This window comes from Ailuropoda melanoleuca, chromosome 7 (assembly GCF_002007445.2).
Source record: "Ailuropoda melanoleuca isolate Jingjing chromosome 7, ASM200744v2, whole genome shotgun sequence".
Classification (NCBI taxonomy): Eukaryota; Metazoa; Chordata; class Mammalia; order Carnivora; family Ursidae; genus Ailuropoda; species Ailuropoda melanoleuca.
Genome location: NC_048224.1, coordinates 14,837,249 through 14,851,586, shown reverse-complemented (window position 1 = coordinate 14,851,586; position 14,338 = coordinate 14,837,249). Strand labels below are relative to the sequence as shown.

The following is a 14,338-nucleotide window of genomic DNA, read 5'->3' as shown; positions in this document are numbered from 1 at the left end:
ACTTTATTGCCTGTGTCTAGCACAGTGCCTGGCACAAAGCAGGGGCTTAATAAATAGTTGTTGAATAAACAAAATTCTAAGCTAATACTTTCTTTTTATGTTTAATTCAGTCATGGAAAACTATTACTTGAGCACCTATTATGTACCAGATACTATCCAAAGCTGTGAGTAGACAGACATGACTCCTTCCTCAGACCTTATAGGCTAATTGAACTGGTGAACTAACTTCTACTTCTGATGACTGACACTATTATGGTAACCTTGGGAATGGACAACACTACTGCTGAGCCTCAATTCTCTCACACTCAGTTTAATGTTGGGCAAAATGACCTACCCTGTAAGCTTATTTAGTTCTAAAATTATTGTAAAGGGTAGGAAATGTATAAAGCATTATGTAAATTAACTAAAGCTTTAAGACTATAAAATTATTTTTTAACTTGAATATGGCTCAAAATGGATATTCCCCCAGTTCAAAGAAATTAAGCTTCTCAAATGGATACATGCACATCACTGTATGAACCACATAGAGAATCCAGTGGCTCTAGCATTGTATGTTTACACCAGATCTCTACTGTAAAATGTAACTTTCTTGAGAGCACAATATTTTACATTTGGTATCCTCTACAGGTTCTAGTACTTCCAAAAAAAATAGCATTTGAAAAATGAATCAATGCAATAGAAACAATTTAAGAATCACCGAGGATCCTAAACTGAACGGTGAATGGCATTTAGAGATTCAAGAACCCCGTGAAATTACATGCAAAACTGTGTGTAGGCCACTGTGTAGAGTTCTTTGGTTTTACCGGAGTCTCAGAGAGATCTATTATCCAGAATGGCTCCTTCACTCAGTATATATTAATTAAATATCAACTACTTGCCAGGCATTGTATTATGGTTTAGGGTTAGAATCTAAAAATTTTCTTTATAAATAATGACTACTGATTACAACAAATCTTTACAAGATCTGCTTTCTCATATTCACACCACTAAAAACAATGCATATCATATTAAGTATATGCATACCTTAAATCATCATCAGATTCTATGCACTTAATATATTTGCTAGTAAAATATATATGCATATATATACACACACATACATATAATTTAAGAAATTTTTAGTGACTCATTTTGCTCAAGCTGTTTAAACTATTTCTCATTCATCAACCATCTTACACCACAGCTGCGTTTTCATTTATTCCTAACAATAACAATGAAGCTAGTGTCCTTAAAAAAAAATGATGACATATAAAGAAAACTTCATGAAATTGTTTTATAAGCAGTTTTCTCAGGGACATTCCACTTACTGAAATAAACAGTTTTCATGTGCTCCAGATGGAGAGCAAAAAGTATTATTAAAATCTCAAGGAATCCTCTAAAATTTAATGACAATATCTCCCCTTTGGAAATTTTATAACTCTCCTCAATGCATTAAGCATCATCTACCTACAGTCAATCAATATTTAACTGAGCAAGCATTTAAATTTTCTGAGTAAGACTATTTTTACCTTTGAGAATGGCTGCCATATTCTTGCCACAAACATATGGAAAGGAATATTTCTCCAGATACAAAGATTAAAATCCTAACCCATAGTAGACGTTCACTTTATAATATGAAAGTTTCTGTGTAGCATGATCCAAAATGACTAGCTTAGAAAACCATCCAAAATGATTAGCTTAGAAAACCATGCATTTCTAATTCCTACACTCTACCAGAACTCAGCTGCAATTAGTGATAGTGGCCAGAAGATGGTGCAGTCTCATTTCCTAAAATTTACTTCATGGGCTTTGTGTAATTTACAAAGTTCACTTTAAAGAGAAATGTTTTATTAATGGCACTTGTTATCACAATTGGTAGATATGAACAAAAAATAAGACCTTCAGAAAAAATAAGGAATTTAAATTTCTCAAAAGTTTTACTTATTACTAACCACTTATATGTGAATAAAATGCTTTAAAATACATTGAATAGCTTTTTTCTCTCCTGTGTACAAGGAACAGAAGGAAAGAAAAAGTTCAAAGTAATAGTCATTACCTTAACTTTTAAATTCTTCCTTTTAGTTCATTTTATATGCTGGGTTGCTTTACACTTATAAATGTATTTTACAACTATAAACTCCATTTTTCAACAAAATAAAAACAAGTCTAGTTATAAAATAGGAATTTTACAACTGATATTTTAGGGAGAAAATTCATAAAAGTAAAATTATTTCCTGAAATGGCTTTATTCAAGGCACAGATAATGTTTAAATGCTTCTTTCACTTAGTAAATGCTAAAGAAGAATCTTTCACTCTCAAATCTATCAGATAGGTTGTAAAAAAGAAAAAATAGCATTTTTAAGGTCTAGTATGCCATTCACATACATAGTGTATACATTAATAGGTGTGGGTGTGCGGGTTGTGCTGCATGCTTCTAGAAATACTCCAAAAAAGGGGGAAGAGGCAGAAATATTACAAATTGTCCTGATTTGGCCTGGAATACAATCTGCCACCAGTTAGTGAGTCTTTGCTGGGAAGGTAGGAAGACTCCCTAATCATTCCTGAAAATGCATAATCCAAAGCTGGTCGAAAAGGCAATGCTGGTACCAACCCCGGAGTTAGGTAAGGAGACATAAAACCAGAGAGCCCTCTTCCTGGAGCGGAATATGCCAGCCGTAATGGATTGACACCTAGTCTAGGATTTAAGCTGTAGAGACTTGAATCACCTGCATAAGAAGCAGAAGCAGTCTGAAGAGGAGAGAAAGCTGATTTGTTCCCTAGGGTTCCAAAACCAATTCCACCTAAACTAAAATTTGAAGCTCTCTGAAAAGCTGGATTTTCCAATTCTCCTGAACTTACTAAGTCCCTGGTGTCTGGTTGGTGTTCTTTTCCATTTAGGACGTGTTCAATGGCTTGAACCACATCCCCCTTGCAGAAGCGCAGAATACCTTCTAGCCGGCTACGCCTATAACTTGGGAAAATCCTGGTAAGGATATCAAGAGGGTCTCTTGGTCTTGAGGACAGTGTGGGAAGGCTGGTTCTGATAGCAGTGAAGTCTCTGGCCCACTCACTTTCATTTCCTGATTCCAGATCAGATGATGACAGGGACCTGGGACTCTCTTCCCCTCCTGATAGCTCCCCAGGGTGAAGAGGCTGAATACTATCTTCCTTGTTTGAGCTTTCTGAAATAGATGGCCTGATGTTTTGTTTTCCAATGACACCAATAGACTTAGGAGATGATCCCAGAGTACACTGATGGGATTTAGAGACTGGCTCTTCTTGTCCACTCTGGCATGAGTCACATTTACTCTCTTTTAGTTCTGGGGGATAGAAAAGAAAAAAGGAATCAAATAAAGGAAAACTTTCCAAAACACAGACAGTATTGTCTACTTGAAAATAATGCTGGAAAAAATAATTCATTCACTCATAGTATATTAGGAATATTTATTTGCTGCAAGAGACTTTAATGAATAAGAATTTTAAAAGGTCATTCAGAAATAAAAGCATTAGAATAGTGGGAAAATGCTATCTATGAGGTCATTCCAAGATCACAAAATTATATAACATACAAATGCTGTAGTTAATTTAGGAATCAGAAGATAAAAGTCTATTATTACCCCAACTATTAATGTGAAACCAGTATCTCACATTATTTGCCCCATTTGGTGATTTGAGATTTTCCTAAATTTTACCCAAATTTCACTGTTATCCCAGTGAGCTTTTTTTTTTTCAAAATGACACTATGCAAAAAGAAGTAAATAAAATGACTGTTTAGATAAGAAGCCAAAGGAAGGAACAATGTCAGTATGAAAATGAATATTCTATTTAATAAATACTAAGTTCCAATTTTTTTTTAATGCTCACATTTCAGGTTCCAATTAAGTTACCTGAATAATGTGAAAAACAATAAAATTCTTCATTTCACTTCAAATCTGAACCAATAATGACCACTACTGTACCAATCTCAAATCATACCAGAGCTCACATATTTCATGTGAGAGATGATACAGACTTGGTATTTTTTTAATAATCCCCTATGAAATATGGACTTTCTTTTTCAATTGCTAGGAAATATAAAAAAAAAGTTTACATTCAAATTGTTTCTAAAAGAAAATTATGAACTGCACTATTGCACTATTGCATTCTGTACATATCTTCAAAGTGTCTTGAAAAAACAATGTATTAGTTATTTGCGTCAAATCACAACTCCCTTCCAATACTAAGGGCACTTTTCCAAAAATATTTTTATACAAAAATCTGATTTTATACCTCAGCATGTTGAGCATATTAATATTAATAAAACAGTAACATTTTACATGCCTTTTTGCACAGCTTATGCAAGGAAAATAATAATGTATATATTCACTAAATAACTTTTACTTTCGTTCATGTTTCCTCTTATCCTATAGACATATTTTATCTCTATTTCCATTCGAAAGAGTAAACTGTCAAGTGGGATACTCAGAGTATTTCTGTCAAACTTGCTTTTTCTACAAATGTGAAGAATTCAACAAAACAAATACTGCCTAAAGCAGTGATCTGCACACATGATTTACAATGCTCCTATGGTTTCTCAAGAAGCAGTCCTGAATTCTAAAGTATCTGTATTTTAAAATTAACGTGTGCAATTTAACACTTTGAGGTTTAAAATTCTGTCATTGTATCAAACAGGTGACAAAAGAAATGATGTTGCTCTTGTAAAACTACAAAGACTCCCTAGTACTTTCAACTTTAAAAGAAACAATGAAACTTTTCTAATGAAGTCTACCAAGTGGGAAGAGATTGGCCTTGGTCCACCATTGCATTTTACTTCTAACTATGACCCACTAAATACGTCCTCCCCCTCCGAACACGTAAGGTATCAAAACTTCATGTCTACAGCAATTTGTGCACAAAACAATTTTTATTAGTATACTGTACTCATAGAGTACAATATAATGCAATAAAAGTATGGATTGCATAAGACTCTGGAAAATAGGGTATCTTTAAGATACTGTGACATCATTTACATCATCACTCCGTTTTCTCAACTCCTATATCTGCTTTTATTTCTACTTTTATCATTGTACATTTTGTCTTGTGTTGGATACATACAGTCTTCTTTCTTTTGTATGTAAGGTTTTTTTGTGTGCAGAAAAATCTTATTCACCTCTGAATCACTGTTAGTCTTTGTCTAATGAGTGAGTAAATTAAATAGACAACTGCAGCTCATGGATATTGGGTAAGAGGATCATGGATATTGGGTAAGAGGATGCAATCAGTTTAGAAAAGCTATAGATGTGGCTTTTCAAAAAAGCAGGTCAACTGAGGCAAAGAATAAAATAAAATATTTGACCCTATAAAACAGAACACTTTGGGTACCCCCAAAACCATATAAATCAATGTCTAAAAGAGGGTTATCGGCCAGATTTCACTGTCGATTTAGTTTACAGAATTTTTCTTTTTTATGGCAGTTATTAATTGCTTAATGACTTTGTTCTTCAGCACTCTTTGATTTTTCATGAGAAATGGTTAATCTGTTTTGTCCACTGAAATGAACTAGAACTACAGAGAGAGTCTTCTTCAAATTACATCCTGTGATCCAAAAAGATCTGTAATTTTCACAATTCGGGGAAGTTTTCTAATTAATAACTTACTTTTCATTACCATGGAATTACATATGATACGACTTGTCTTGAATTTATACAAAAATACTGAAATAACATTTACACTGCTAGTGTTACCTGTAGAGGGCTGGAAATTCACTAAAATACAGTGAAATTTACATCAGCAGGAAAACTTAATTTGAGATAACGGTAATAAAAAAATGCTCTGTCTTTTTTACATAACAAAGGGGATGAAGGTGACTTATGGTCAAAAAATAAGAGGAAAAAAATTTAAACTTGTTGGATAAGAAATTCCTAATACTGGACTTTGAAATTCTTCTTGCCAATGGTTTTACAAATCTGGAAAGCCTAAATTTCTTTCTTATGGAAAAGAGCTGAAACTTCAAATTTAGAGCTTTCTACACTTTTGGAGGCTAGCAGTCATGACATGGTACTTAGAATTTTTAAGGAAAGGAAAGGGGGTGAAAAAAGATTTGGTCGATTTCAGACTCTTTCCCACTTCTAGCTGTCACCAAAGTTTTGCCCCAAAGATGAGGAACTATACTCTCAATCTTCAGTGAATTTCCCAGCAAGACTTGAAGATTAACTCTGGTTTTAGAGCTGAAGAGTATAAAGCAAGCCCAAAACCCAGCTTCACTCACTAAGCTTTTCACCCAATGCCCGCTTGAAGTTCTAACTTACCCAAAGTAACAGCAACTTGGGCGCACATTCTATCCCTAGCATTGCTCATCCGATCACTCCGGCTTCACTTAACGTATTATCTTATCCTATCACCTCAGGGTACAGAACGCCCTTCCAAGGTGATGTGTCTCTAATACCCTCATTGACATTCCTATTACAGAGCAGTTTCCCAGAACCTAAATGAATGCTTCTTTTAAACAAATTTTCTTGCCCACCGCCAAGGCCTGGCTACTTGTTTCCAAGAGTTTTGTTTGTTTGTTTTTTCCCCCAAAACAATCATTTTTCTTTGCAAAGGATAAATAAAGACCAACTTACGTTTTAGCTCCGTATTATCTGGCTGGACAACTTGGAAAGTAGGGGTCGCCAGACTAGCCTGTCTCAAGGCACCCAGTCCCAACGCCGTCACCGCCGCAGGGCCGCTGGAGGTCTGCGAATTCTCCGTTCTGCTGCTGCCTCCAGCTGTCCGACCCCCAGGCCCGCAGGGTCCGGGGTACAGGAGCCTCTGCAGCCCCCGGGCCTCGCTCTCTTCCTGGGCCTGTTGCCGGCGCAGCGCCACCTGGGCGGCCATGACGCGCTGGCGCTCGGCAATCAGGGTGCACTTGGCACACGCGCAGTCCCGCCAGCGGCAGAAGCGTTTGTGGCCCTTGAGTGCCGACACGACGCCGTGGTTGCGACAACGAGCGCACTTGGGTGTCCGCGGGTAGCCGCAGCCCACCGCACCCACCCCCCTCTCCAGTCCGGGAGCCGACGGGCAGCCTCCGCTTCCCGTGGCGGCGGCGGCTGCCCGCAGAAAGAGGCTGGGTGGCCGCAGGAAAGTTGGAGGAACTGGTATTCCCGGGGGTACTGGCAACGCCGAAGACGGGGGCGGAGGGGCGGCTGCCACCAGCCCCGGGGCCAAGTGGGGTCGGCCGCTGCCGCTACCGCTGCGGTCTCTGCTGCCACACTGTGACTGCTCCATTCCCGAGAAGTGTCTGGCGAGCAAAGTGCGCTGTCCACAGCTAACCCCGCCGGGAGGGGGAGGGCGGGGGGGGGGGACCGGCCGCGGTCCCGCTGCCTCCCACCCACGAACGAACAAAGTTTGACACAATTCCTGCCAGGTGCTGGAGACGCTAAGAGGCGCAGATGCTCAGTGAGCCTCAAGAGTCCCGGGGCGCTAAGTTAATAGCCCCTATGCTTCGCGCTCTCAACCCTCTGAGCTGGCGAAGGGACGGCTGGAGAGGCTACCCCGCCCACCGGGTCTAGGCCGAGCTCCGAAGCCCTGGGAGGGCGGGGCGGGCGGAGTGTGGGACCGCCTGGGAGGAGGGACGGTGGGAGACAGAAGAAACCTTCTTGATGGGCTGTCACGGTCCCTTCCCCAAAAAAGCCTTTTTCTCCTACTTGCCTCCCCATGAATTCCTCAACGTCTATTTTTGTGAAAAAATCAAGCCCTCTGCCATGCCTCTTACTGCCCTTCTTAAATTAAACAAGATTGGAAGTTCTTTTCTCAGTCCCACGCTTCGCCTAAGCAAGTCTGAAAATCTGGATGTGGAGTTTTTTTCTTTTCTTTTTCCCAAGTGAAGTTTTCAAGATCGTAGCATGGCCAATGGCACAGCTTGACAGATGGCAAATACTATGCACCTGAAAGATGCTTTATTTTAGATGGGTCTTAGGACTGCATCAAAACAATGGATAAATAATGAAGGGAATTCATTCACATTCGGATTTTTCTCCTTTGTTCTATTTACGAATGCAAATTTAGATTGCATGTAATAAATACTATACTCTGAAATGCTATTGCCCAAATAAGTGTTTATGCATTTCTTATGTGGACTCTTTACAGGCAGCAATTGTGTTAAAGCTGTTTCAAAAATACTTCACATTTCTATTGTAAAATACTAGGAAAGGTCATTTAGAACATTCTTTAAATATGCTATTATAATATGCACTCTTAAAACATGCATTTAATGCCCTTAATGGAAAAAAAAAAGATCATATTGCTTTTAAACCAAAAGAGCATTTGAGGCAGAAAATTCATGAGTGTTTGTTCTTAATGGAAAGGAGAGTCAGGACTCTGTCAGGTCTTCAAAATAACTTTCAACTACCTTGACAGGCAATTCATATTCTAGCTCAAATGGCAAGTAACAATGACATTTTTACCATCACAACCACGGACATCCGAGGCAGACATAGCTAATCAATCTGGGCTTTCTTCTGCCTGCCCACTTCACATTATCACCACCATCACCATACTCTCATACCAACATCCTAACATCCTATCAGAGGTTCTCCACCCCTTCCTAAGCACTGGAACTACGTAGTCTAGAGAACTGCTAAAAGATATAGATTCTCCAATCCAAGTATTCTGATTCTTTGTGTCCAAGTCTTTTAAACTCTCAAGGTGGTGATTACACACAACCAAGGTTTAAAACTACCACTCTAGGAATGTCTACCCCCTGCAGATTCTATAATACTCAAATTTTCTCATCCTTCTAGATCTTTGCTCAAACCACTCCTGTCTAGTAGCTAATTATTCTCTAACTGTGGAACACAGTTACATGGATCATTAAAGTACAGTGAAGTGGTGCCTGGGTGGCTTAAATCATTTGAGCGTCCTACTCTTGATTTCAGCTCAGGTCATGATCTTGGGGTCCTGGGATAGAGCTCCAAGCCAGGCTCTGTGCTCAGTAGGGAGTCTGCTTGAGGATTCTCTCTCTGCCCTTACCCCCGCTCATGTTCTCTCTCAAATAAATAAATAAATCTTTAAAAATAAATAAAGTACAATGAATGACCTAGTGAGAAAACAATTCCTTTTCTCTATTATTTTTAAGACTTGGTTACCTGAAGGAAAAAGATCAACTTGATGTAAGTATGTCTTTAGAATCTCTAAAGACTTGTTAATTACGCTTTTTAACAATAACAAAAAAAATAAAATAAAAGCTTCAGCAAGTACCACTGTTTACCTGGAATTTAAGATTATTTTTCTGTTTTTAATTATCAAAGTTACCTTCCAATTATGGCAGGAAGTGATATTGGTTCTCATCCAAGGAAGTGAAAATAATTTTTAAGTCAATGTGTTTAAATAAAACATGTGCCTATTTAAATGAGAAATAACCAATGTGTGAAGGACTGAAAATTAACAAACTTTGGTGACAAAATTAAAGATCTAAATTAATGGAGAGTTATACCATGTCCATGGGGCAGAAGACTCAATATTGTTAAGAAGACAATTCCACCTACAGTGATTTATAGATCAATTTCAATCAAAATTCTAGCAAGCTTTTTTTGGTAGAAATTGTCAAACCCATTCTAAAATTCATACGGAAATGCAAAAGAAGGACCTAGAATAGCCAAGGATAAAGTTGCAAGGCTAACAATATCTTGCTTCAAAAATTATTACAAAGTTACAGTAATCAAAACAGTGTAGCAGTGGTGAAAAGATAGAAAAATCAACCGATGTGACATAAAAGAGTTTAGAAATAGACTCACCCATAAGTAGACAACAAATTTTATACAAGGTACAAAGACAATTTAATGGATGGAAAATGGATAGTTTTTTCCAAACAAATTTTGCTGAAACAACAGGACATCTGTATATAACTGGGAACAGGTTGTGCGGGGACAGTGAAAGATGGATAGGAGGGATTACAAAGGATCAAAGGAAACTTTTGGAAATGAGGAATACATTAGTTATTTTAATTGTGATAATAATTTGTGTGTATACATATGTCAAAACTTATCAAACTGTGTACATTATATATTTGCAGTTTATTGTTTGTCAATTATACTCTGATAAAGTCATTATAAAAAATAAAATCCCTGTTCCCTCTGGAAAAAAAGGCATAGAATATTGTGAGAAAGTATTTTAAGCAAAGGTAATCCTAATCTTAGCACCTAAAACTGGAGCAATGATTTTAAACACTTATAATTCTCCTCAAACACAGTGGAAAGCTTGACTCTCTTTCCTTAATACTATGACATGTTCTCTCTTTTTCTCAAATTATGTTTACTTTTTTTTTCTTCTTACTCTAACAGCAAATGAGTACTGTGGCTGTTCTTATAAGTCACTGAGAAGATGTTAACAGCTGCAATTTGGCAGTGGCAACAGTTTCATCAAATGAAAAGGTGATGAGAAAGAAGAAACATGTTTTTAATTAAACTGTATGCAAGTATCACAAATATGTCACTTACAAATTTATAAATAAAGTGAAAAAAACGGACTGGTCTAATAAATGGGAACTGTAGAGGCATATCAGAAGGAAGGAAAGGGATCTAGTAAACAGAACCTCTCCCAAGTCCAAAAACATTAATGTACCTCCCTTTTAAATTATTCATTTCTACTCAAATTCCTTGTCCACCCTAAACTCTTACAGTCAACTGCCATTTTTTGTTGGCTCTTTAAAACAACGAATCAGATAGAGGAGTGGAACTGTGAATCAGCGATTGCAAATACAGGCCTGGCTCTGATCTTATTTAACTAAGCTTGTACGACTGGAATTGGACAGTTAGGTTCTCAGCTTCACTTTTCCCATTGAAAACTGAAAACATTAAGTCATCTTCAAGGATACTTCCAAGTCTGTGGTTCATTTCATTTGCCAAGTCTAGTCTGAAATTATTTTTCATTAATGTTCTTAATCTCTAAAGAACATCATTACTACCCCTCTGAGGCCTCTGTCAAAGCATCTCTCTTGCTGGTAGAATATCCTGAACTAACCTGCTGGTAAAGGAAAGTTAAAGTGTATATACTTAGCTTGGCTGAAAGCTTTTGGCAGGAGGACTGTGGATATGGAAGGAAAAGCTCGAAATTGTCTCTTCTTTCATGTTATAAACATGTACAATTCACTCCATGGCTTCAGCATATATGTAAACACATCTTATGTAGTCCATCTACTCCAAGATTTTCCAGAGCCATACTATGTATGCTGTCATGTTTCGTCAGTCTTGAGGGGTCTGAACTACACGTCTCTTTGCCTGGAGCTCTTTAAAAAGTAATTGAACGTTCATCCTGATTGGGAGACCACAGTCTTCAGACTGACAAAAATTTCAGCCATTGGACTGTGGTTCATCAAATGGCTAAGCATCCCAGGTCTGGAAAGAAACAGTCTCCTCTGGGACATAGCCTTTCCTGGAGTATTGTTGGGAGAAGGAAGAACATGTTTGGTGATATATATAATTGGCCAAGAAATGTTACTATCCAAAACCCAATATCTACCAGTAAATGCTCCCTCCTGAGAACACCCTGCAGCTAAGGAGAGATAGTTCTTTATACCAGAGCTATAACTAACCACAGCATTGTGCATTTTAGGAAACAGAACTTCGTTAGAGGACATCATCTCTGATTCCTTGCTCTGGGATGGCAAGAAGCCAGTTGGAGACCATACACATTATTCCCCACCATCAACAGGACATAGATTACAAAGCAGAGTAGAAAGTGTTTTCCTTTAGTGCTTTATGAGTTATTTCCATACAAGATAAAGATGTTTACCTGGAATCATAATAAACTAACAAAGATAGGGAATGGAAAAGTACCTGTGGTGTTTTTTTTTTTCTGTATCCATTTCTAAATGCCCAGCAAATGGTAAACACTCAATACATCTTTGAAAACAGATAAAGAATGGATACTATACAACTTACTCATAGGCTGGCTGAATAGGCACTAATATCACATTACTTTACTTTGTATTCTGAAATTTTTGAGAAGTAATTTCCAGTGCACTAAAAATTAATCTTTTGCAGGTTTACCTCTATGGGGTTTATATAAGCTGGACTGTGATTTCTTTTTAAGTATGGTTTATTGTTGACTTTGTTTTCTGTACTTTTAATATTAAGTAAGGTACTTTATGACAATTTTTTCATAAATAAAAAGTCTTATGAAACTCTACAGTTACACTTTTAATACCACTGTACTGTACTCAGTACTTTTCAATATGTTTTTAGATCTTAGCATATACAGTTGCTTATGAATGTGATGGATTAATGCATATCTTTACTTCAAATCTTTTTTCTGCATATAAAAACCTTATAATATTTTATATACAATGCTTTTAACTTAGTAATGTGATAACATTCCCCATTTTTTTAAAGATTTATTTATTTGAGAGAGAACACGACAGGGGGAAGGGCAAAGAGAAAATCCTCAAGCAGAAAGGGATGAACATGGGAACTGAAAATGTTTTCTATATTTCAAATTACTGACTTAGTATAAATTGCTATAAATAAAAGTACTGAATTAAAGGTTCTGAATATTTTTAAAGCTTTTGACTTCGGTTACTTTTATCCTGAAGAGATCAGATCAATTTTAATTATAATATGCAGGTCATTTCATTATTATCCCATGTATTACCTTTTTTTTTCCTTTTAAATGGCAATGGTTTTCTTACTATGAAACTGATGCTGCTTTCTCCTGAAGTAACAGTGATAACCCAGAGTTCCTTTAGGAAAATAATTCTACAAAGTTTCAATTCATAGAAAGATAATCACCATTTTGCAAATCTTTGGTTGAATACTGGGAGGAATTAAAGCAAAACATGGCAAAAGCTCCAATCATTGTAATGTGCCCTGATGGTTCCTTGAGTAAATTACACGGCCTTTCACAAACTTGCTGATTTAAACAATTCTTTATAAAAGAGAGCTGTTGACTTAGACTATAACAAGAAACCTTGGTGCCATCGTGGTTAATTGCATAAGCACATGTTCAAAGCTATGCTCTTTATTTAATTCACTCTAATGGATCTAAGTCTGTCATGTAAATAGGGCTCAGAACTTAGGAAAATCTTGTTTTATTTTTTAACTCATAGGATATTTAAAGTAAATTCATTCTCAGGGATTGAGATAAGCTCTGTGATTTGTCTTCACTGAATAGAACCCACTTTCATAAATTAATGTATGTGAAAACATTTCCTCAGAGTTCAGTTCTTAAACAAACAGCAACACAGTTTCACTCAGGAAGTATGTGAAAGCCCTTTATGTAGCTGCTAAAGATCGTAACAGAATGAATAGGACATATTAAACACTGAGGCTTTTTAGTAAGAAGTCTAATTAAAAATTACACCCCAAGTAAGTTAATTTTAAAAACAACCATTAATCAGTACGTTTCCCTCATAAAATGTTACCATCTCAAAGGAACTTCTATATATGAAGGACATCTCTCATTATTATAGCTGCCTCTCAAGAGTTGGTTTTTGTGTATCATGCACCGTGCTCGGGCTTTATGTATTATGTCATTTAATACTCTTAATCACCTTATTGAGGCCAATTATATTAACCTAATTTTACAAATGAAAAAAAGTTTCAAAGAGAAGAAATCCTCAAGATAGTCTAATGTTCAGATTTCCTACATTCACACTTCTCCCCAGAAACCAGGTTAGTTCTACTGTAGTACAGACTTGCAAAACAACCCATTAGGGAAGGTTGTCCACGATGTACCTTACTCAGAGGGTATACTTATTGGATGACTCATAAGCAAGCTTGAAAATGCACCTACTCTTTCAGTTATCAACAGTCCCATTAAAAAAAAAAGTGAAGAAAAAAGAAAAAAATTAAGAGTGCCATAGTTTGCACATCTGCTTTTAGAAAAGTTTAATGATGAAGTTATTTTGTTTTCCCCTTTCTTCCCCTACCTTCTTATCTCTCCATGTAAGTAAAATTAAAATAAATCAAGGTAAAAAATTTTATTATTATTTTTTTATATCACCAGAAATTTCAAACATGTTTTCCTTTTACTCTCAAACATCACAAAGTCAGATTAGATATCATATGTTACTCCTTCAAAACCTGACATTCAATTCAAAGGTGATCTTTTCCTCCCAAGGAAAGTGTTGTAAGACCCTGCCATTCAGCACTAGAAAAAATGGTTAAAGTCTTTCCCAAAATAAAAATTTACAAAGGAGAAGTTCATATATGCCCATTTAGAAAACAAAACAGTTAACTTTAAAAATCAGAAATATTTAATGTGCTATTTCCTACTGTATTCCATTGACCAAACACAAAAAAGATAGATAAATCAATTCCTCAAATATCCTCAATTCCCTATTTCTTCATGAAGAATTGCCATAGGACCTAGAAAATATTTTTTTGTAAATTATTGGTATAAAATA

General features: G+C 36.5%; 1 protein-coding gene across 1 annotated transcript; it reads right to left on the bottom strand.

Annotated features, from left to right (window-relative positions):
* Positions 1–1,810: 1,810 nt before the first annotated feature.
* DMRTA1 (DMRT like family A1) lies at positions 1,811–7,409 on the bottom strand. Its single transcript, XM_034663700.1, has 2 exons — positions 6,582–7,409; positions 1,811–3,299 (listed from the first exon to the last, which is right to left on the bottom strand). The coding sequence occupies exons 1-2, from the start codon at positions 7,222–7,224 to the stop codon at positions 2,452–2,454; spliced, it is 1,491 nt and encodes a 496-aa protein (XP_034519591.1). The 5' UTR covers positions 7,225–7,409; the 3' UTR covers positions 1,811–2,451.
* Between the last annotated feature and the right edge of the window lie 6,929 nt (positions 7,410–14,338).